The 23,548-nt window shown below is 36.5% G+C and overlaps 2 protein-coding genes and 1 long non-coding RNA gene across 3 annotated transcripts; 2 read left to right on the top strand and 1 right to left on the bottom strand.

Annotated features, from left to right (window-relative positions):
* The first annotated feature begins 1,105 nt into the window (after positions 1–1,105).
* Positions 1,106–1,614, top strand: LOC138128869 (uncharacterized). Its single transcript, XR_011158944.1, has 2 exons — positions 1,106–1,253; positions 1,303–1,614. It is a non-coding gene; the product is annotated as an uncharacterized lncRNA (long non-coding RNA).
* Positions 1,615–2,809: 1,195 nt separating this feature from the next.
* On the bottom strand, positions 2,810–9,731 carry LOC138127670 (PAX-interacting protein 1-like). Its single transcript, XM_069043724.1, has 8 exons — positions 9,490–9,731; positions 6,741–9,436; positions 6,449–6,690; positions 4,843–4,950; positions 4,494–4,780; positions 4,102–4,333; positions 3,826–4,042; positions 2,810–3,707 (listed from the first exon to the last, which is right to left on the bottom strand). The coding sequence occupies exons 1-8, from the start codon at positions 9,583–9,585 to the stop codon at positions 3,143–3,145; spliced, it is 4,443 nt and encodes a 1,480-aa protein (XP_068899825.1). The 5' UTR covers positions 9,586–9,731; the 3' UTR covers positions 2,810–3,142.
* Positions 9,732–9,890: 159 nt separating this feature from the next.
* Positions 9,891–20,814, top strand: LOC138127671 (serine/threonine-protein phosphatase PP1-gamma catalytic subunit A). The gene is made up of 5 exons (XM_069043725.1): positions 9,891–10,093; positions 10,189–10,320; positions 10,952–11,192; positions 19,530–19,921; positions 19,981–20,814. The coding sequence occupies exons 1-5, from the start codon at positions 10,039–10,041 to the stop codon at positions 20,142–20,144; spliced, it is 984 nt and encodes a 327-aa protein (XP_068899826.1). The 5' UTR covers positions 9,891–10,038; the 3' UTR covers positions 20,145–20,814.
* The last annotated feature ends 2,734 nt before the right edge of the window (positions 20,815–23,548 follow it).

The raw sequence follows: 23,548 nt of genomic DNA, 5'->3' as shown, positions 1-23,548 counted from the left end.
CAAAGTCGCCGTTTGTTTTATCCAAATTCTGTCACAAAACACGAATATGGAAGATAATCTTTCATGTACGCCCGCTGAAATACGTGAAATTGCCAAAAATACGGTCGCGAATTTGTTGCCTGATAAATCCTTATAAATAATTCTTTGCACATTTTGTACAACGTGATCAGGAATGACTGAATCTGTTGGTAACAATGAAAATTTGAATGATTTTGGTACCATTGTAATTAAAACGCATTTCCGGTTGTCAGCTTTGACAGAGTTGACAGGCGAATTTGACGTTTACCACCAAAGGGTCATTTTTGTAATAGCATAAACATACCCGACATAACCTAATTTTTTTTTTATTTCGAGTCAAGTTAAAACATCCGGTCAGTGCCAATTACGAAACAGAAAAACACCAATATTTTTTAATTGTTTTATTGCCAACAGACTCAGTCATTGTTGATCACGCTGTAATTTAAACTGACACGGATGACGGATCAAGCTTTGCCAACCTAAAAATTTTCGTAAAATCACGGATGATACGGATGTCCCACTCTTTACTTGAAATAAAAACTGCGTTTGCGACGCCATCTATTTTTAGTCCCGAGAAATAATTAGTTAGGAAACACACCGAACCCTGTAGGTACCTTTTTCGAATAAAAGTAAAATTTTAAGTTCAATTTACTAATTATTACCACATAAATCTTGATACTTAATAACTAATCCTTAAAAAAATCTTATGATCTTAAGGCATATATACCTATATTCCTTATAAAATCATAAGAATTATTTTTCTAACGATTAATTATAAAGTACCAAGGTTCATGTGGTAATAATGTAGCAACAATGTGTATTAGGACTATTAACTAACAACGCCTATGATTTTTGAAATAATGATTATTACAAACACTGTTTTAATATTATAATAAAATTACAGAAATAATGGCGACTGGCTATTTATCACGGACGTTGGACATCTAGGCGTGGGACGCATAACCCGTGCGCATGACCCTTGAGCCAGCTTTTGTTCGCTGAACGAAAACTGCAAGGCCAAACTGTATCTTGACTAAACAATACGTAAGTTTCGTGGACTAGGTATAGATGGAGCTTGCGTCAATTAATGTTCAAGGTCATGTATCTCAGTTATACCCCCCTGCGTAAAATGTTCCGTGAAATAATGGCTATGACGTCGCGTTCGTTAATATGTCTATTAGAGAATCAAAATGGAGGCAAATTACAAAAACTATCAAATAAGAAACTAATAATAGGTAAATAAAATGAAATAATATAAAAGTGATTTAACCAAGGAGGTTAAAGTAAGAGGAGGGAAAGCACCCTATGCTGGTAATGCATTGAATTGAAAGTGATGCCAATCGTTCCTTCTCCAGCAACCTTTTATGACCGCGAACGTCCTTGAACGGCCCACCGGGTATCGCATCGCTTTGGCGCCAGTGGCGTTCCTTTAACCCCCGCAACAAGGTGTTAAGCGTTTTTATGTTACAACAATTGCTCCAGTGCGCTCCGTCATGTACTTATAGTTTTTTCTGAATTATAAATTTACTTCTTTTATTTTTGTTAATTTTTTTCATGTACTTTATGTTACAAATTACAATAAATGTATCTGTGCGACCCGTCTTTTATACGCCACTGGTACCATCCCCACCAACCACCCTTGTTTAGCAACCTTTTATGGCTCTGCACGATTTGGCGGGTGGCATCACTTTTTCCAACTTGCTTTCCCTCCTCTTACTTTAACCTCCTTGGATTTAACTGGAAAAACTTTGACAACCTGTGGAAAAGGGACATTCAAGAATCAAAATAATACTATTTTTTTTTGTTCGACACTGTCAGAATTTGAGAATTTTCTCCTGTATGAACGGATTTTGATAAATATCACAACTTGTCAAAACGAAACGTCAAGCTGATTTTAGAGATTCTCAGCGATTTGGAGCAGTTAAATTAAGTTGTCATAGCAATGACCAATCAGGGCTTGAAATTTTAAAAGACGCTAAAATTTTAACGCCCCTTTAAAAATTACAGAATACGCCCCAGTGTCTGCCCGAAATTCTCTGCTCGTACGAGTATTCTTTACTCGCGATTGTACCTACGTTCCTACGTATTTCCGTTTGTTTTATTGTCATTATTGACAGCTGACATAAATTTCAAATGTACGCCAATGCGAAGTAATCTCTAGGAAATATGCTTTAAAACAAGGAAACCACATAAGATGTCGGTCGTCGGTGTACTTACAAAAACCAGAGGATTCCACATCAAAATAAACCAAACATTTCCATAAAATTAACGCATCACTCGCATTTGAAACTCTTTGCATTGGTGACGATGTCGTATTATACACAATACAAACCTTCATATTGCTGTAATACTGAAGAAGTATCTGAAGGTATTCAGGTAATGAACTGACCGGCAAGAGTCCAGACTTGAATCCTATCGAGCATTTATGGGATAATCTAGAAAGGTGTTCCAAAGTGCTTATGCTCTCTCCAGCTAACATTAACGTGATAAAGCAGCCAGTGGTGTAAACATGGGGTGAAATGGGTCACCGAGAGATAACTCCAAGAGAAACCATGCATCGTCGCTACACGCAGTAATTTGCAGTAGAGGGAGAAACGCTCGTTAATTGTTAACAACATAAACTAATTAAAACATAACGTCTAAGAATTATTTTTGACAAATCTTAAGTTACAGATTATTTCCCAATTCATTATTAATGGGTGTTGAGGGAAAAATCTTCAGATATTCACATGTTTAAATAAAACGAAACATTTTTTCATTCGTTACCTGTATTAGAATAACGTTAAGTTGATACAACTTGAAATTCAGATTTATTTTAGAAATTTTACAAAATTTGCTTGCAATAATTTGCATTTTTAATTCAAAAATCACAATCTTAAGTTTTGTGACGTCATGTTAGGTCATCTGAAAACGTCATCCACAAAGTACAGTTTTAATTAGTAAAAAAAGAACGATAAAATACACCCATCAATATTTTAAACAACAAAAATCATCTCAATCTCGAACAAGAACGAACGTCATTTGCGTTCTCATCTCTCATCAAATATCAAAAATCATTTTTGACTTAACAGTAACATCTCAATTTTTACACTCTTTTGTACAGATCAACAACTTCTTACAACTTTCATAACACTTTTACGGCGAACGGTTCTACCTCGAAGGTCTGTTTTAAGATGGCACTGAAGATCAACTCGGCACTACAAACAATTCGAATTTTATCCTTCTTGTTCTTTAACAAGTCTGCCACTAAATGTATGTCGTTCTCGTGCGTTATTATTATGTAACTGTACGGGGAGTTGATGTTGGTCGCTTCGATCTGCGCGGATGTCCTTCTGATCCTTTCCACGACTCCACCGCAACTTTGTACTAGCTCTACTAACACGCTTTTACTCGGAAACACACTCGGAGTTATCCAGAAGAACTTCCCCTCGAACAGTTTGTTACGATTTTTGGTGCCGAGTGTTTGCGTAAAGTCACATTTGTATTCACTATTGAAATCTTTGGTGTCTAAACTGTAACTGGCTTCGTCCAAGAACTTCTGGGCCGTGTGCGAATCCCTCAACCACTGCTCGGGCACCACGTGCACTTCTCGACAGATGCAGAAAAGTAGTTTGTTGGTGCGTGCTAGACTTGGCATCACTAGGTGGGTGCAATCTTGATGGTTCTTGGCAACGCTACCCCCGAGTTGTCTGTTCGAACAGAGAAAACAATTTAAAAAGTACATGGGCGGGGCCACGATCGTCACTTCAAACACGCACACTTCAGCTCACGTGACACGTACATCTCCGACACGACGCTACTACTTACTTGGCGTATTTCTGCAGAAGTTCGACTTCGGAAGACATGGAAAACAGTATTCTGTAATTGGAGTTGGCGTCAACGCACTCGTCGTTGACATTGTCGTTCTCGTCTGTGTTTTCGGTTTTCACCTTTTTCGCTTTCTTGGGCAGTAGAACTGGTGAAGCGCTTCTCTTCACCCTTTCGTAGGAATCTTGCGATATATTTATGGGCATCTTCCATGCATCTGCAAGAAACGAGACCATCAGAATGTTGAAAATGAACGAAAAACGTGTCTGGACTCACGCATCAAAGTGGGCACCAGTTTTGGGTCGAAACTGAAGTTTGGAGGGTTGGGAAATTGTTGGTACATTATGTGTTCCGTCTGGTTCAAGGCCGTGAAGCTGCCCAACATTATGTCGGTCAACCATTGCACGTTCACAACGGGAATCCCCCATTTCTTGGCGTGCATGTATTTCGGACCCTCCCCTTTCGCCGCGATCAATATAGTGTTGTGTTTCGAAAAATAGGAAGTGAACTACAATCAAATATTGACGTGTTTACATTGCGTGAAAAATTCCATGTTTACAAAAGCTGTAACACTTCTCTCGATTTTCCAAAACCCGAACGTAAAATAATTCAGTTTCACTCACGCTGTATCAAATCGTTTGAACTGAAACGCTCACAACCAGACTCACCTTGGCTCCGGTATAATTGATCATGTGCTTCACCCTGTTCCTGTCGCATCCGGTGAATCCGCTCAGAGTTATCAGATGTTTGGCCGCCGGCGTCGTGTCCAGATACAGCGTGGGCAGATGAAGAGCGGTCCACGGAGGCAACACCTGCTTGCGCTTGATCACGTCCGACAGCCAATAAATGGTGATGCACCTCTTGCAATCTCGCAGAGCTTGCATGACCACGCCGTGCCTCTGAGTTTCGCAGAGGACGTGCGTCACTCGACTGCAATACTGTTTTTCGATCTCACCTGCAGACACATCAGGGCACGTCACCGTGTGCACACAGAGAAAAAAAAATCATGCGGATTACCTCCGTGTTTCTCGATTTTTTGCTTCCAGCCGGGTAGGGATTCGTCCAGGTAACGTTCGATTTCCACCACGACGAAGATGCAACCAAGGAGGAACAAATCTGGGGGCACTACGACAAAACCGAGTCTTTTCATTTTGTTGTCTCTTGTTTTATAAATTACATCACTCGCAGAACAACACACAAAAAAACAATGACGCATTTGTTCTTCCTGAAGGTCGACCATTAAAAACAGCTTTTTTAATTGAAAATTTATCTTCCAGGTAAAACAACTTGTAGCTTTTGAATGTTTTCGTTTATATACAGTAACAATTGGTTTTTGGAGATTCAAATACGTAATAACAATGCGTTGATATTTCTATACTCTGTTTACTAATGCCGTACAATAATCACGTGCACACCAAGCAGTCCTTGCACGAACAGCTGCCGAAGAGTCTCCGTTGCGAATCGTTTAACAAATAGATTTCAATGGCGTAAATACTCACTTTAATTTAACGTTCACCTCTGCCATAAAGTGCCTTTTGTCCTCGACTGTTTTCACGCCTCGGCTGCGCCTCGGCCAGAAAATTAAGACTAGGACGAAAAAGATGCACTTTTTGGCCTTGATACACAAATAGTTATTTTAAACATTAGATATCCTGTAGTGTAGGATTATTATAAATGATTCAAATATCGTAGTTGACTGTGACATATATTTGCCGCCTTGTAAATTTGACATTTGACACAGCTTGCTACTGCAGTTTTCATTACTGGCCCGGGTTTCTGGAAACAAATTGTTAAATTTATTTGACACATGCGGAGTTTCCACAAATTGTGGAATGAGAATGATCGTTATTATGTTTCGGTTTTCGGCGTGTTACTGTGTTGTTCTGAATGGATGAAATGTTCAAATCTTTAACAAGTTGGTTATAATTTAGTGAAAACTAAAAATAAATAATATTTCACATATGATTTTATTAATTTTCTTCACTCGTCTCGCACATTTGAAAACTACACGCACACTCACCTTATCCGAATATAAATTGCTGGGCACCGTTTTGTAGCTGCTTGGCACTGCGATGCCCGGTTTAGCTTTGCGCAAAGTTTTTGGAAATTTCTTGCCATGCCAAATTTATTTTCGCGACAGTTACGGCGTCTGACTGTTTATTTTCGATTATCCCCTCCTATATTTCTCCGTAACGATTTCAAAAAGGGTATTTTTTTCACTTTCCGTGAAATTTTTCGCTCTAATGCGATTCTCCATTTTGAAATTTGAATTTATGTCAAAAATTACCAACAATTACCGACTTTGATAGCAGCGCCATCTATACGATTTTAAAATAATTCTTAGTTCAGGATAAAATCACCAGTTAGTTATCCGACCTATCAACAACTGGAGGATGTGTTCAGAAAACCGACTGAATTTTAACTGTCCAATAAATTTAACAGGCAGTTAGTTAACAGACCAGTTAAATATCTTTCCAGAAACCGGCCCTTATAGTTTTAAAGTTAATTGTATTAACCTGTATTAACAGACGGAAGTTGAATAATACCTCAAAAATATTTTGGATCTTGTGCAGCCACTTTTCTTAAAGACCCGACAAACAACTTCCATTTTGATAATACTCACGCTTCAAGTTTGGATTGTGTCCGTAGAACGGCCCCGGACGGTGTTGCATCGGCACCGCCGCCCTCGGCGAGAATTGCACTTTGGGGGGCTCTCCTTGCGGCATAACTGGCACAGCTTGCGGCACCAGCGCCCTTATAATCTCCCCGTTGGGTCCGTTGATCACCCTTCTCTGTTGCAAAGCGATCAAATCCTGCGGTCTATTGTTGGGATTCAATGCCGCGTTGTGCTGAGCCGTCATCAATCTACAACCGACAGTGAAATACCAAAAACCGACGACTCGAACCGTACACACCTCAACGTTCCCGCCGCCGACGGCTCCGGAATTGTTTCCGGTACCGGACCGACAGCTCCTCCGCCGCTCTGCAACCGATTACTCAACATATTCGCCAGTGCCGTTTTAGTCTTCGCATTCACCACCAACTGCTGGGACACGTTCGCCTCCGGGGGGTTGGTCGTCGAGTCCGGTATCACCGGTCCTAGAGGCCTCACGACTCCCGGTTGTACCGGAGTTTGAGGTTGCGGCTGCTGCGGTTGTTGCACCGCAACCAGCTGGCCCTTCTGGGCTTGTTCCCTCTGCAATTGTTGCAATCTGTACTGTCTCAACTGCAACTGTTGTTGTTGTTGTTGCTGCTGTTGTTGTTGCTGCTGCTGCTGCTGTTGTTGATTCTGGTCTGGGAACTGTGGCGCTTGTTGTTGGATCGGACTCAAGCCAGGCGTGTGTTGAATTGTGGGATTCTGTATTGGCGGTTGAGTCAACGTGCCCGGCGTTATCGTTTGTTGTTGAATGTTGGGCGGAAGGACGACTCCTTGCTGTTTAGCCTGTCTCTGCAACCACTGCATTTGCTGTTGAGGGTTCAAACCCGGCGGCACCGAACCCCTGATCAAGATGTGACCACCGGCGGCCCTCTGTTGAAAATGCTTCTGCATCAACAACTGTTTCTGCTTTTGCAACCTCTGCACGAACAGAGCTTGCTGCTCGGGGTTCATCTTTTGCAGTTCGTTGTGCGTCTGCGCGTCCAAATGGATGTACTGGCGTTGAGGTTGATTTGGTTGTTGATTAGGCGACCACTGGATACGTGGACCCTGCTGAACTATGTTAACCGGATGTCTTATAGTTATTTGTTGTTGTTGTTGCTGCTGTTGTTGTTGTTGTTGCTGCTGCTGTTGTTGCCACAAGTGCTGATTAATCTGAGGTCTCGGCTGTTGCTGATTTGGCTGCGGTTGCGGCTGTTGTCCCTGACTGAACTGATTCTGTTGTTGATTCAACAATATCTGCTGATTGATAATGTTGTTCTGTTGAAACTGTGGACTTTGAACGACTTGCTGGTTCAACAGATTTTGCTGTTGCTGATTCAAATCCTGCGGTGTCTGCATGAAATGCTGATTCTGCTGCTGTTGTGGAGGTTGTTGCTGCTGTTGCTGTTGACCGAATTGCTGTTGCTGATTTTGTGCAACAAATTGTTGCTGCACTGCCAAATTCGGTTGATTCTGAACGATCTGTTGTTGACCTTGCTGCTGCTGTTGCTGCGATACAAATATTTTATTCTGTTGTTGCAAAGCTTGGTTCTGCTGCTGCTGTTGTAAAATATGCTGCGGTTGTTGTATGATATTGCCAAATTGTTGGGTTTGCGGTAAAGATACCGGCTGTTGTATTGGATTCAACTGTTGATTCTGCTGCTGAACCTGGGTCTGCTGCATCACGGTATGTCCCAGTTGCTGCGGTTGTTGCTGATTTTGCAGCAGTTGTTGATTCAGTTGATTCAACTGTTGCTGCTGTTGTTGTTGTTGCTGAGCTTGATTCTGCAACAACTGTCTAGTTGGTCCCAATTGACCTTGCGCCAACTGCTGTTGCAACAACTGCTGCTGTTGCAAACTGAGAGGGCGTTGTGCATTCTGTTGATTTTGCTGTTGAGCGATTCTCTGCTGCAACAACTGCTGGTGCAACGGATTGGGACCCAACTGAGCCCTCAACTGTTGAAGAGTAGGCCTGGTTTGTGGTTGTCCTATCAATCGGTTTAAATGTAATTGATTCGGCAGACTAAATGTGGGCGACTGCTGTTGTTGTGGCGACTGCATCGGTTGTTGTTGTTGTTGCTGCTGCATCAACTGCTGTGGTTGAGGAGTGTGATGGACGATACTCCTTGGAATCTGCTGATTTGAAACGATATTCGGTGGTTGTTGTTGTTGTTGCTGCACAAATGTTGTGCTGACAGGTTGAGGCTGTTGTTGTTGAGCGACTTGTGGTTGATTAAAAGTACGAATAGCTTGCCCCTGTTGATTTTTATTCAAAAAACTTGGTGCAACAACGTTAGGTGGCACAATATCGGCTACCGAAGTGGCCTGTGGCTGAATCCAAGGCATTCTCTGTTTTAATTTGTCCAACAAAGCTTGCGTCGAATCGGTAACTAAGCTGTCGTTTGACTTCTCTACAGGTTCAACTTTTTCAGGCTCAAAACCAGTAATAGAAATTGTACTTTCATGTCGAATCACTTTAGGCCACTGAATTAGTTTTGGATGGAAGAGATCAACTTGAGCCAATGACTTATTCTGCACAGACTCAACAAGCCAATCTGGCGTTACAATTGTTATTTTTTCAGATCCTAAATTGAAAGCCTTTTCATATTTAGCTGTAGTGACGTCTGTGGTAACTAGATGTGTGCAGTTTCTGTCCAGATTTAATTGCACTAACCCTCCATGATAGGTTATGAGCGCCCACAACGCATTTCGGTCGCTTCCAGCTTTAGAAAGACAAAAAGTAAGGTTGGAAAATAACTTTTGCAAGTTGTAAAGATAGGGTTTGGTGTTTACTACTCTTTTAAGTTTCACACACATAAACACCCAGTTGGAGCTAACGGCGGGTATCTCATACAAATCATTGGCGTCAGTTATGTCGGTTTCTTCTGGATTGTCGCCACAAATCAAGTGAGTAACATAATCAGAGAAATAATTCAAACGTTCGGCACCACCACTTTTCAACAAATCGAGCACCTAAAATATTCACCTGTTAATACAGCAGCACCAGGTAGAAAATGTGGGAATACTTTTTCAGATATTTCACCGCTAACAAAAAATTTTACATTCTGGAATATATTGTCGACCACTTCCGTACCGGTCGAACTCTCGTTTGAATCTCCCATATCGCCTGTCTTCGTAACTTACTCCATTTGGCGTTGTTTTCAAATTTTTGCAAAAATATTTTGTTTACACCGGATCCATGTTGGATATATTGGTGCGAAGTTAGGCGCACACATTACGCGTCAAACGCCGAGTGTCATTCAGAAATTTTTTCATTTCTGGTTACAATCAATTGTTGTTGGAATTAAACCCCAACAACAGTACTTGTGGTTTTTTGGCGGGTTTTCGGAAAAGGTCGCGTAATTTTCCAAATTGTTGGAGTTTTAGATCTGGGGGAATTTTCAGGTGCGATTGGTAGACCTGCCGTACCGACCGAACTTCGGCCTCCGCGAGAGCTGATGCAAAAAAGTAGTGTTTATATCTGTGGGGCTCCTTGAAGATCTAAAAAAATCCGAGCCATCCGGTAGTTTTAAGTGAACGAAGTCGTCTTACGAAGTTTACGAATATCGAACCTAATGGCTGAAGCAGACAAATTAAATATCGATAGTATAATAGCTCGTCTTTTAGAAGGTAAATGTTGAAGGTCAATTTCTGTTGACAGTTCTAATGGCGTCGGTGAACGCCTTGTAAACTGTCAGAATGTTAACGAAACGTTGCTTTTCCAGTACGTGGAGCGAGACCAGGCAAAAATGTACAATTAACCGAAAGCGAAATCAGAGGGCTGTGCCTCAAGTCCAGGGAAATTTTTCTTTCGCAACCGATTCTCTTGGAATTGGAAGCTCCACTTAAAATTTGCGGTAAGTGGTCACTCCTCGGCTGTTTGCCTCCAAAACCACACACTCGAAGCTATACTTTTTCTGCGATAAAACGTACTTGTTGTGTTGGAATTTTTCATTAAAATATTCACATTATCTTGTTTGCCCATAGAGGTTACGTTTGTTAACACATCAGATTTGTTGTTATAAATCAAAAGATGAGTCACATTTTCTGTAAATATTGCACTGGTATGCTCCCACAGTGTTCATTGAAAATGTTTGCTTTAATAAATTGAAAGTACAAGATATTGACCAACAACACCTTACATGAAACATCAATATTAAAATTTTCACATTTTTTATTTCTCTGACATTCCATGTCATTGTACTAGATAGCTCAATTTGATAAAACGCCTACTGCATTTCAATTATCCTTCAGTGTGCTGTCTGGTTTACTTATTTTTTTTTGACTGAAGACAAGTTGAAACACAATGAGAATATTGATTTCGAACAAGTTTGCAAACTTTTGATAAACAGCACACTGAAAAGGAAGTATAAAAGAGATGGAAAATAGGTTAGCAGAACTTAGTTGAAGGTTTTGGACAAGTGAAATTTGAATATCAATTATTTTTATTTTTTGTGATATTTATGGTTTTCTTTTTTTTTTGTCCAGGCGACATTCACGGTCAGTACTACGATCTCCTTCGTCTTTTCGAATATGGTGGTTTTCCGCCAGAATCGAACTACTTGTTCCTCGGCGATTACGTCGATCGTGGCAAGCAGTCGTTAGAAACGATTTGTCTTCTACTCGCCTACAAAATCAAGTATCCCGAGAATTTCTTCCTTCTTAGAGGTAACCACGAGTGCGCTTCGATCAATCGCATATACGGATTCTATGACGAATGTAAAAGGAGGTGAGTAAGACGTTGATTTTCGTCTTGGCGCCCACTACATCATCCAATCTCTCGGTTTAATCGTGTTTTACCAAAGTTTGCGGAAGTGGCGAACTTTACTTTTCAGTCGGAATTAACTTCCTAATTGGTTTTAATTCTATCTGACGGAATAACTAATAGAAGAGTGCGAGACGGCGAAGATGGAGCTACGTTTCCTCTTCCGTTAGATTGCGCCGTGATAATCTGGACAGTGGTTTCGTCATTTCTGTGTTAAATAATTTTGCGTCGGTTATGAAGAGTTGTCAGGAAGTAATCTAAAAATACCCCACGGAAGTGGATTAGTCGTGAAAATTGGCATTTCATTATAATGTCGTTAATAAAAATGATTTCCTGTCAGTTTTCAATTATTTTCGTGAGAATAAAAATTACAAAATTAAAATCACGTCCCAAATTTTGAATGTTTTTCAAACAGGAAATGTTTTGAAGAAGGGAGATGTCATTTTGATAAATAATTTAGTCTCTATTATTTGAGAATTTTTATTTGTGTCAAAAAACTGTTTATTGGACATTTTAATTGGAACAATTATGAAGGCAAGAAAAACATTTTTTAATGAAAACCGACGACCAACTAAAATTTAATTTAAATTGATGTATGTAGTAATTTACGAGTTCCAATAAAAAAAAATTTTGCCACGAAAATAAAATTGTTTACTGTTGGCGGTTTGATGCATTGTGTGTGAAATTCTACTAAAATTATCACATTTAACACTCGACTGGAAACAGTACTTTTCCGGAAATTTAAATAGAATTGTCGTTACTGAAGTGTCGGTAATGTTTGTAATTATGGCTAAAAAAAGTGGTCGTGTTTACTTCAAATTAAGAGAAAGAGTGTCTCGATATGACGTTGTTAACTTAATGTTACTGTTGTTAGTTATTGACAAATTCAAAACAGGCTTAAATTGAGCTACACATCTAAGTTAATCATCGAAGTTATCACCTCTCGTTGATATTGAAATTTATTTCACAAAGTTACAAATATAAAAATGAGTTTCATGGAAACTAAAACAATCAAACTGGAACGGAGAGTGAAATATTTTCGTTGTTTTAAAAGTGGTTTTATTACACAAAAATTGATTCAAATTTGTACTCTAATAGCTAATCTCTGGTTTTTGCAATTTGACGATGATTAATAATGAATCATTTAAATTTTACAAAAAACGACGAACGTAAAGTCGGGACAGAACAATGTCTGGAGAATCGCGATTAAAGATAAAAACCAAAACTAAACACCGTTCACGTTATTTTGGCATAATGGGAGACCGTGATTTATTTATTTTTTTACATTTTTTAAAATGAACGTAACGTGTTGCTGAATATCCCGCGATGTCTGAGTACTCTTCTATTGTAAACTAGTAAAACTGACAACAATGCACTAGACATTGGCGCTATTTATAACCTCAAAATTAGAAAAACAACCTAATTTTAACAGGCAGCTTTACTACTAAATTAAATGCAAAATTTCCATGGCCACCCGTTATGCTAAAACAATGTGAATGCATTTTAATTCTTGACAAGAAATCAAGATATACAAATAATTGTTATTTGGAAGAGTAAAATTTCATCCAAAAAACGATTATTTATCAGTTATCACTTTCTCGGCATATTTTTTTGTGCGCATCGTACAGAACGCTTACGCAAAGTAGGTGGTATTATTTGAATATTTGTATTTTATTATGTAGTCAGTGTTATGGAACGTCGGTATATGTTATGTGTTACCACATAATTGTTTCAATTTTTTTCTCCGCTTGCTTTAATTTCCTTGTAAATTTCGTCACAACAAATGTTTTACAGATTTTGAAATATTTTTATTTAGAATTCGTAAAAAGCAAAAATGTTAGTTTTCAATTTTTCACATTTTCTTTGAATAGGTGTATGTTGCTTAGTGTAGTAAATAATTTGAATAATGAACAAAAAATTTCATTGGCTATTAGTGTTTTTTGTTTTCTGTAGTGATTAATCAATTTCCAAAAAATCAGTTACTCATGTTTAAAAAATGGAAAAGGAGTAATTGCAAAATTTTTATTTGGAAATAAGTCACTTTATTTTAAATTGGTGCTTCCTTATTTTTTCAGCAAGCTGCCGTAGACCATAAGAGGGTTGGAATATAATGTTATTTAAATGTAATGTGATTTTGTGACATGCCATATGTATATTGCTCTGTTTGTCTTGGTTAAATATATTTTTATAATTTTTGTTGGTGAGTTCCACAGTATCTAAAGAAAAAAAATAATGGTATTTTCTTCAGTAACGCCTTAAAAAGACTGCTGCATTTAACTTCTTACATCCTAAGTCACGCCTAGAACTTTTGCTAAATATTTTTTCGGGGCAATTACGACATAGGCGATAAAAAAAATACATATGTACATATGTATAGTCTGTCTCAATTTTAAATTTCCACCACTTGTTGAATTATATTGGCAAAATAATAGTAGTTTATTTGACGAGTTTGTGTGTAAATTGGGCCTTTTTGAGTGCCAAAAAAGGCCCAATTTACACACGAACGAGTTGAATACAACGTTTTTTTGTTCGACGAGCCCCTTAAAGGCTCCAAATCGCTTAAAACCTTTAAAATTAACTTGACGTTTCGTTTTGACAAGTTATGACATTTATCAAAATCCGTTCACATAGGAGAAAATTCTCAAATTCTGACAGTGTCGAACAAAAAAAAATTTTCTAAATTGGGGATTGTTATAACCAAAGTTGGCCATATAATTATTTGATAAACATGATTCGAAAACAACGTAGGTAATTTACTTGACGCTAAAATGAAAAATGCTCTAGTAAAATGTTTCGAAGAGAAAAAAAGTTGTAAAAACGCAAATTGACAGACACCGAAAATGATAACCTCACAAATACAATCTGACCCTGACGCATTTTTCACCAAACAGTGTTGCCGGTTGTATTTCTAACGTAGAATTGAGACAGATTATATATTTAAATTTTGTTCGAAATAATTATTGGAAAGGTTTTTGCGAAATGAAAGTAAAACAAATGAAACGAAATCTAAGCTCGAAAATAAATCATTTGCATTGTGTAGTTGGTGGATCGCGTGTCCTAAAAAATAAAAACTGGGAGAGTTTGCACGAAAAAGTAATTCGCATTTATTCTTTTTCTTTGTTTTTTTTTTTTGTGTTAAAAAAAATTCAACGATGTGAATTTTCCGTGGATCGTCTAATTTTATTTGTGAGTCGATGTTTGTCATTCTTAACCGAACGATGATATAATAGCGGTTTGGTTTTTTCCAAATCTTTTAAAGAAATCAATTTACACCCACAAACAATGCGGTTTATTATCGTAAACTATTTTAAATCGTTCAGGTACTCAGTTTAGTGAACAACAACACATTTCCTATTATCATTCAATTATCAATTGTTCCGAGCATCAAGAATTATCTACAAATTGATAATAGACAGATAAGTTTTTCACGATTATCGATTAGTTCGTGTGGGTGGGTTGAGGACAACTTGTTACACACATTTTATAGTGAATCAGATTTTTGTGTGGTCATGACCACGGTATTAATTATCTAATCTTTTATCACGGCTACGTCATTTTTGTACTCCCGTATCGAAACGTGAATAATAGTTTTATTTCCACCTTCTAAGTAAGTGACACTTTACAGGCATTTGTGGTACTACGTAAATGAGTAATTACTGGTAGAGCCCTGTAATATTTTACAGGCTCGTAGAAGAGACCTGTAAAATTTTACGATGCTCATCAAAAATATGTATAATTAATGAAAACTAATTAAACCATTTTTGAAAAAGTTTATTATAAACACAAACAAATTTAATTTTTGCATTACATTATGTACTGTCGCGACCAATAAATTTTGGTCGTCAATGTCATTTCAAAATTTGGTTAGATTGTCACAAATTTAAAAAATTTCGCTGCCTGATTATGCCCATGTCAACAAAGTGTCAAAAAAATGAGAAGAAAATAACAATTAATGTCATACAATATGATGATAGGTTATGACATTTACGACTGACTGTTTTACAATGGAGCATTTTCAATTGCGTCAAAGAATGACCTTGACGACCAAAATTTATTGCTCACGACTATACATTAATATGTAATGCATTTTGATCCGTTTCCGAAAGTCATGTTCATGCCGCTCTTTGGATCTTCCAATTCAGGAAAATCGCCTTCAAAGTCTTCATCAGGCATTAAAGCCATTCTTTTTTTTACTTCCTTTTTGCAACAATTTTCACAAAACTTCTGACAGTATTTTTGTTGTTTATCACAACACCATGACGATGTAGGTATAAATTGCTTTTCATTACAAGGTGGAAATAAAAGTTTGTATGCAACTCGCTTAGCAATTAATCTTTACTGGGCTCACTGGATTATGGAGACTCGCTCCTTCGTCGCTCGTTCCACAAACTTCCAACGCGCCCGTAAAGATAAGCGCGTATAAATAACTATTGTGTATAGTCATCGTCGACTTTTTTTTTGTAAATTATTAATACATGATACCTTTTTTCATTTCATTATTTTTAGGTTGGCGCTTAATCTCGATATTTTGAGCGAAATGTAATAAATATTTAAAAATTAAGTTTAAAGGTGATTGGGGAAATTTTGCCATAAAATTAAAAATCAATTTGGACTGATATGTTCTTTTAACTTTTTTATTAAACATTTTCATATTCGTGACCTGATAATGTTTATAATTTCGTCTTTTGCTTTTTTAATTGTTGTTACTTTATTGTTCAAGGCGGCTCCTCACCGAAAGCAATTTACAACATGCCAAATTTATAAGGCACAGTTGTTTTCTTCATGGAAAACACCCATACCGAGCATTTGGTTTACACAGTAATTAATAATACAGTGATAACAAAATGAGTCAATAATGTATTACTAATTAATCAGCATCAACAAAAACTGCAGTTACTGAAATGCCATTAACGATATCATAGACTTGAATAGTAAGTTTATGTCCTTTACCAACAACAGTCGTTTTATTTAAGTTTTATCACACACGACCGATATATCTAAGCACCACAAATTGTGGATAGTTGAAAATGAGCCATTCCAGACACAATTCGATCACATAGAGCGGCTTTGTTTATGTCCAAATCTTATCGGTTAAAAAAAAAACGTTTTGACATCCGCATACCTTACCTTACACTTATGTGATACTGTTAAAACTCTGACGTTTTTCATTTATTACGTGAATATCAGAAAGGTGACATTGAGAAATCCAACATAAAGTTTTGCACAATATTACAAGAGGACGAACTAGGAGTTGTTGAATTTAACAAAAATCTATATTTTTTTTAAGTCGATTTGTTTTTTTTTTTAACGTAAATACAAGCATTAAAAAGGAGTGAACCTAAATGAATCTAGGAAAAACTAAAATCTAAACTGTAACAACGTGATTATTAAAATGACTCGCCATAAACGGTGAAATGTAAAATGTCGATGTCACTTTTGCTGCCAACATAAATTTCAAGGAAAAAAATTCATAGCCTCCTACACGAAAAAAGTATTCGATCATATTCTGTCGAAAGTCACTCTAATAAATACAAATAAAATTATCTAGTCTTCAAAGAAAAGTGAGTTTAAAAAAATAATACATCATGAAATTTATTCTAATGTCTCCATTTATGATTATCTCTTTACGAAAAACTTTTCCAGCTAAAAATTGTGTAAGTCAAAATCACACGTTTTCAGAACGGAACATTTACGAAACAGGTTTTTAGACAACAAAGTTTTCGTGTACACAGTCCGCAATAAAGATGGTTTCTTTGTGTCAAAATTATTGTAAGAAACTTTTGAAAAAGTTATAATTGTCATAGGATAACATCCGTGTTCAAAATTTTCCTATTAATATAGATATACAGGGTGTTATTGAAAGTTGTACAGATATTTTAACCACGAGCTACTGCCTTCATGTAGAACTCGGAAAAAATATCTAAAAAACACTGTCAAAAAATAAAATGGCATTTTTTGAGCTACAATTTTTTAAAATTGCTTTTAGTTTTTTACGTTGTCCTGCAACCTCGTAGGTAAAATTTCGGCACATTTTAAAAATACACCTGTGTATCATGTTTTATAAAATGTACGCCAATGCGAAGTAACCTATAGGAAATATGCTTTATAACAAGGAAACCGCATTGGTGTACGTTTTATAAATTATGATATACAGGGTGTATTTTTTAAATGTGCCGAAATTTTACCTACGAGATTGTTTGACAACGTAGAAGACTAAAAGCAGTTAAAAAAAAATTGTAGCTCAGATAGATATTTTTTCCGAGTTCTACATGAAGCCAGTAGCTCGTGGTTAAAATATATCTGTACAACTTTCAATAACACCCTGTATGTATTTTTTTTCCACGACTGTTAAAAAATGAATGCATTCTTGTTGGATATTCAAGGAAAGAATGATATCAATTCCACGCCCCGTGTTAGAATATTCTGAAATCCAGGACTGTTTCCAATCACATTCTTCGTATTTTCATTGGACAAGGGCATATCGCCAATCGGATGCGGTTGTAAACAATATGTCGCGCATCGCGGAGCCACCGCTAAACGAGCCACTATTTTAATTGTCAAAGTTAAAAATCTAATTAAATTAAATTTTCAAAGATTGTTTTTTCTTGGTATAGTCGTGGCGAAAATCTAGTCTTCAGCTCGCGTATAATGGCTATTATGAGGATGACAATTCCAACACGAGCCGTGGGCGAGTTTTTGTATAGCATATGGTCAATTTTATTTGTTGCATGTCTAAGGGCCGGTTGCACCAACATGAGTTAAATTTAACTGCAGTTTAAAATATACGAAAACATTGTTATAACAATAGGTAACCAAAGTAACGAAGCATTTTAACCTACAGTTAACTTTAACTGGCGTTGGTGCAACCGGCCTTAAGACTAAAGAAAATACGTTATTTTACAGTTTTCTGTCGGTTTAAATATTTTGTTAGTTTCTTTTTTAATGATTTTTCAGAATTAAAATACCTGCGGTAGAATGTTAAGAGTGATTATTTTAATATTTAACTAAATAAGAGAAATTGTGCTTACATTGTCGAAAAATCATTGTATTTCAGAACGTAAATGTAGTTTTTTTTAAACATTAATAAAATGTTCAAAGTGTATCTTAATCTATTTGTAAAGTAAATTACAAAAGAAAACCAAATTAAAAAAGAAAAAACTGTTTGGGATTACAACATAAGAAAATATAAGACGTGAGGTGACCCGACGCCACCGCTCATATTAAAACCGACGACTCGAAAATAAGTACGAGGCGAGTTCACTTCACCGCTTGTACTCAGCACAAATTTTTCGTTATTGCGCATCTTTCCGGCGTCATATCGTGTTGAAACAAAGTTCACTTCGAAAATCTTTCCTTTTACTTTTTGAGATAGGCGGATGGTAACAATTGGACGCACAGACTTTTCTCCAAAACGATAATTTCACCATTTTAAAAATTAGTTTAACGTGGGAACGTTAAACTAGTGAAAACTGTTGATGGCAGTCAACCCTTGTATTTATTTTAACTTTCAGACAGATGTCGTAGTATTTTTCTACTGCAAACTCGTAAAACTGACAACAATGACTAGACATTGACGCTATTTATAACCTCAAACAGAAAAAGATAACCCAATTCAACAGACAGCTTTACTACCAAATTAAATGCAAAATTTCCATGGCCTCCCATTATGCAAAACAACGTGAATGTTGTTTAGAGCTCGATCACAAAAAGAGTTTATTATTTTATTCAAATGTATTTAATATTTGAGAATCATTGTGTATCCTACTGGTTAAAACGTTCATTGGAGTTTTTTATTCAATAAAAACACCTTTTAATAAAGTCAAAGATCTGACAGATAAAATTTGAAGTCAACTGATTGTCATAACGAGTAACGACGCACGTCCAGCTTAAGAATACAAGCCCGCCAAAACAATTTGCGAGTACCAACATAACAGTTTTTTCTTGTTTTAAAATATAATCTGTTGGTTTTTCGTACTTTTTCTCACATTTCGTTACGTGACTTGATTTAAAAAGTACCATTCTATGGGTGGAAATACTATAGATACAGCTACAAAATTTTCGCCGACCTTGAACTTGACCTTTCAGGTCTGGGATATATTTTTTTCGGATTTTTCCTCGGAAAGGATTTATCCATTTTAATGGAGAACGTGCCGGAGTTGTTCCGAAAAAATACACCAATCGATTCTCATTTGCACGAAACGGCTATTTCCCAAGACATATCGGGTCACGTGACCGGTTGTCGGCATGCCAAAACCGGCGTACGAGCGCCTCGATTAATTTTTGCGATTCTCTCGTCCCCAGGTACAACATAAAGTTATGGAAAACGTTTACCGACTGTTTCAACTGTCTGCCGGTGGCCGCCATCGTCGACGAGAAGATCTTCTGCTGTCACGGGGGCCTCAGCCCCGACCTCCAGTCGATGGAGCAGATCCGTCGGATAATGAGACCGACCGACGTGCCCGACCAAGGTCTGCTCTGCGATCTGCTCTGGTCCGACCCCGACAAGGACCAGATGGGCTGGGGCGAGAACGACAGGGGCGTCAGCTTCACGTTCGGCGCGGAGGTCGTCGGCAAGTTCTTGCACAAACACGACTTCGATCTGATATGTCGCGCCCACCAGGTCGTCGAAGACGGCTACGAGTTCTTCGCGAAAAGACAACTCGTCACGCTGTTCAGCGCTCCCAACTACTGCGGTAATTATTTCATTTTTGTTTTGTTTTTCGAAATGCTGGAACGGGGGTCGTGTTCGCAGGTGAATTTGACAATGCAGGAGCGATGATGTCTGTGGATGAGACGCTGATGTGCAGTTTTCAAATATTGAAGCCAGCGGACAAACGGAAGTTTCAATACAACATGAACGCAGGAAGGCCTGTAACGCCACCTAGAGGAGGTACTAATAAAAACAAGAAGAAGTGAATTTAATTTATTTCTAAGATAGGTTAGCTATTCGTAATAATGTCTATAATTCATTTTAAATACTAATAACGTGCTGTTTAAAAAGATTAATGTACGATAAGGTCTAAAGATTTTGTTTACGATTTATTAATTTTAAGCATTAAAACACGTCACTGTTGCCGCAAGCCTACAAAGATGTTTGTTGTCGAATTTGTTGTATTTATTGTTTTTATTTTAAGTACTATTAGTATTTAAAATGAGCACGAAGCCATTTTGTTATTTTTAGTTGATATAAAAAGTAATTTATTAAACTTAGGAAAACAGGAGACATTCAAATCATATCAAATATAAATAATTAAAATGGCTCTAAGATTATTCATTGGAATATTTACAAATAGGCTGTATTTGTTTTTATTTTGGTTTTATGCAGTTTTTTTAAACGGTTTATTTTTCTTTCTTGACATGTAACAAAACGATTCTATTTTTATATGTAAAAGGTTCATCATTGTTGAGTTTATCGTTTGGCCAAAATGAAAATGAATAGTTAGAATGTATTTATCATTTATATTAGTAAAACTTCTAAATTATTTTCCGCTGACATCTGTACATATATTGCGTTCCAACACATGAAAATTTTTTTGATCTGCGTAACATTTGTCTTTAATAAAGATTTTAACATTTTTCTTTTTAATCTTGTCTATTCATTCGTTCCTCGCGTATTTGTCTAAAAATGTGATTTTCATACTCTTCGTAGAAACGCCACGACCATTAAGATAGTCTTACAGTCTGTAAGTACATGTAAATAAAATTAAGTCTGTTTTATTTCGACAGGAAAATTCCAGATTGTGTTTTGCACTTTGGTTCATCACAGTTTGATCTCGGGGTTGCGCAATAGCGATAAATCTGCCGAATATATCACGTTGAACGAACCAAAACAAGCCGATTTATGCAAGATTTATCTTTTCGAAAAACGCAAAAATACGTCAAAAGAAAAGGGGGACGCATTTTGACTAACTTTCATCCCATCGATTTTTTCAAGTGGGAAAAAATAGTGGAATTTGAAATTTCAAGATCAAAAGTGATTTTGATTTGAAAACGGTTTCAATAAAATTAACAAATTGCACCAAATAATAATAATAATAATAAGTTTATTCATGCCAAGATACAGCGTATTTGCACACGTCAACCAAATCGATTTAACTAGAAGAGAATGCAGCTAAAAAATTCAACTAAGCATAATAATATATGTACATCAAATTATAATTAATAAGGAGTAAAAGAGCAAAAACGAAAGCAAAGAAAAATTATTGATTAACTACAAGACTTTATGCACCCATATCATGTAAAATCAGTGAATTTATTCTCTAAAAACTCTTCAAACGAATAAAATGATTTTTCTATAAGATATGATTTGATTTTACTCAACAGCATCTTTTCATTAATGGTTTTTGTTATTTTCACCGGAAGTTTGTTAAAAAATTTTATGCAAAAATAATTTATACCATCCTTGGATTTAGATAATCTTATTGTTTTAAAGCTAATGGCTTCGGCTCGGGTGTGGTAGTCATGAAATGCACCAAGAGTAGGGTAGGAATCAAGATTTTTTATAATATGTTCTAGACACTTGTAGATGTATAAACAGGGTAGAGTGAGAATATTGAGTTTCTGAAAATATTCGTGGCAGTCATCCTTGTACCCTAATTTTGCAATTATTCTAATGGCTCTTCTCTGCAACCTAAACAGTCTATGCCGCGAAGGTGAATGACCCCATGCCAAAATGGCATACTGTAGATGACTCTGAATTAAAGCATAATAAGCAATTTTTAAATACTGTTGGGACAAGACATCGCTCAAGTTACGTAAGAGATATAAATTTTTAGATATTTTTGTGGCCACCTCATCACCATGCTTATTCCAATTTAGCTGTTTATCTATAAATACCCCCAAGTATTTTGTAACATTAGAAAAAGTTTCTGCAGTGGCATAGTTTTTTAATGTGAAAATTATAGAGATCGTTTTTTCTTTATTTAGAGTTAATTTGTTGGATATGAACCAGTTTTCAGTTAGTGTAAGAAGATTATTTTGATCAGTCAACAGTTCAGTTAAAGATTTGGCCTTATTACTAACAGTCGTATCGTCGGCATACATTGTAACATTTTTATTTGATAAATATCCTGGGAGGTCATTAATAAAAATTAAAAAGAGAATGGGACCAAGTATAGATCCCTGAGGTACACCGTGGATAATCTTCTTTTCAACTGAGTAAGACCCATTTGTACGAACAATTTGAGTACGATCACTTAAAAACGACAAAATAAATTTTGTACTTGCAGGGTGGAAATTATATAGTAAAAGTTTTTTGATTAATAATTCATGCGATACACAATCAAACGCTTTGGTTAAATCAAGAAAATATGTGTGATAAAATTCATTTTGTTCGAAGCTGTTTAAAATGTTGCACGTAAGATGGAGAATTGCTGAAGTCGTTGAGTAGTTCTTTCTGAAACCAAACTGGTAGGGTGTAAGTAGTTTATTATTATCCAAGAACTTGATGATTTGAGATAACATAAGTTTTTCAAAAATTTTAGAAAAGATGGGCAATACAGAAATGGGTCTATAATTATTTACATCCTCAGCGTCGCCTTTCTTAAAAATCGGTGCCACTGCTGCTTTTTTAAGCTGGTCGGGAAATAACCCTTGTTTAACAGCACAGTTGAATAATTTAGTTATAGGCGAGATCAAACAGTTCTGCACCGTTTTTACAAGAGACGTCGAAAATCCAAAAATGTCTTTGGTGTTATTATTTTTTAATTGTTTAATTACATCTCTGACTTCTACTTCCGAAACTTCGTGAAAATAAAAAAAACCATCGCACTTGGCATCAGTAACATTCGTGGACCTCATTATATTTATGGGACTATCTGTGGCTGTCGGTAAACTGGAGATAATTTTATCGGCTATAGATGAGAAATAATCATTAAACTCGTTTGCTGTTATAGTACACTGAAGGTCTTTTTTAGGTTTATGTTGATTTATGATGCTCCAAAGGGCTTTGGGATTACCTTTGTTATGTCTTACAAAACATTCATTTGCTTTCATTTTTGCCTCCTTTATGGCGCCAAGATATCTTTTTTTAAAACTAGACAAAAGTTGTTTAGTTTCTATAGTCTCATGAAGTTTATAAGCGTCATTTAGTAAACCAAGAGTTTCTCGCATTTTCTGTAAATTAGAATTAAACCAATTATTACTACAAGAGACTTTAGAATTACGTTTAAATGTAACCATTTGCTCAGGAAAAGCAGTATTGAATATAGACAAAAGGTTATTCAAAAACATATCAAATTTATGGTTTATATCGAAGTCATAAGCTAAAAAGTCCCAATCAATATTGTCTAAGCAGTGGTAAAAAATGAATTTTCCATATT

This window comes from Tenebrio molitor, chromosome 4 (genome assembly GCF_963966145.1).
Source record: "Tenebrio molitor chromosome 4, icTenMoli1.1, whole genome shotgun sequence".
NCBI lineage: Eukaryota > Metazoa > Arthropoda > Insecta > Coleoptera > Tenebrionidae > Tenebrio > Tenebrio molitor.
This window is presented reverse-complemented; position numbering and strand designations above follow the sequence as displayed.

What these genes read in the sequence shown, in the direction of transcription:
- LOC138127671 (XM_069043725.1), top strand. Translation starts at nt 10,039, where the DNA reads ATGGCTGAAGCAGACAAATTAAATATCGATAGTATAATAGCTCGTCTT. An exon ending in AGCTCCACTTAAAATTTGCG is followed by an intron (nt 10,321 to 10,951) that starts GTAAGTGGTCAC and finishes TTTTTTGTCCAG; the next exon opens with GCGACATTCACGGTCAGTAC. An exon ending in TATGACGAATGTAAAAGGAG is followed by an intron (nt 11,193 to 19,529) that starts GTGAGTAAGACG and finishes TCTCGTCCCCAG; the next exon opens with GTACAACATAAAGTTATGGA.
- LOC138127670 (XM_069043724.1), bottom strand. Translation starts at nt 9,585, where the DNA reads ATGGGAGATTCAAACGAGAGTTCGACCGGTACGGAAGTGGTCGACAAT. An exon ending in TCGGCGGCGGGAACGTTGAG is followed by an intron (nt 6,691 to 6,740) that starts GTGTGTACGGTT and finishes TGTCGGTTGTAG; the next exon opens with ATTGATGACGGCTCAGCACA. An exon ending in AAAAATCGAGAAACACGGAG is followed by an intron (nt 4,781 to 4,842) that starts GTAATCCGCATG and finishes ATGTGTCTGCAG; the next exon opens with GTGAGATCGAAAAACAGTAT.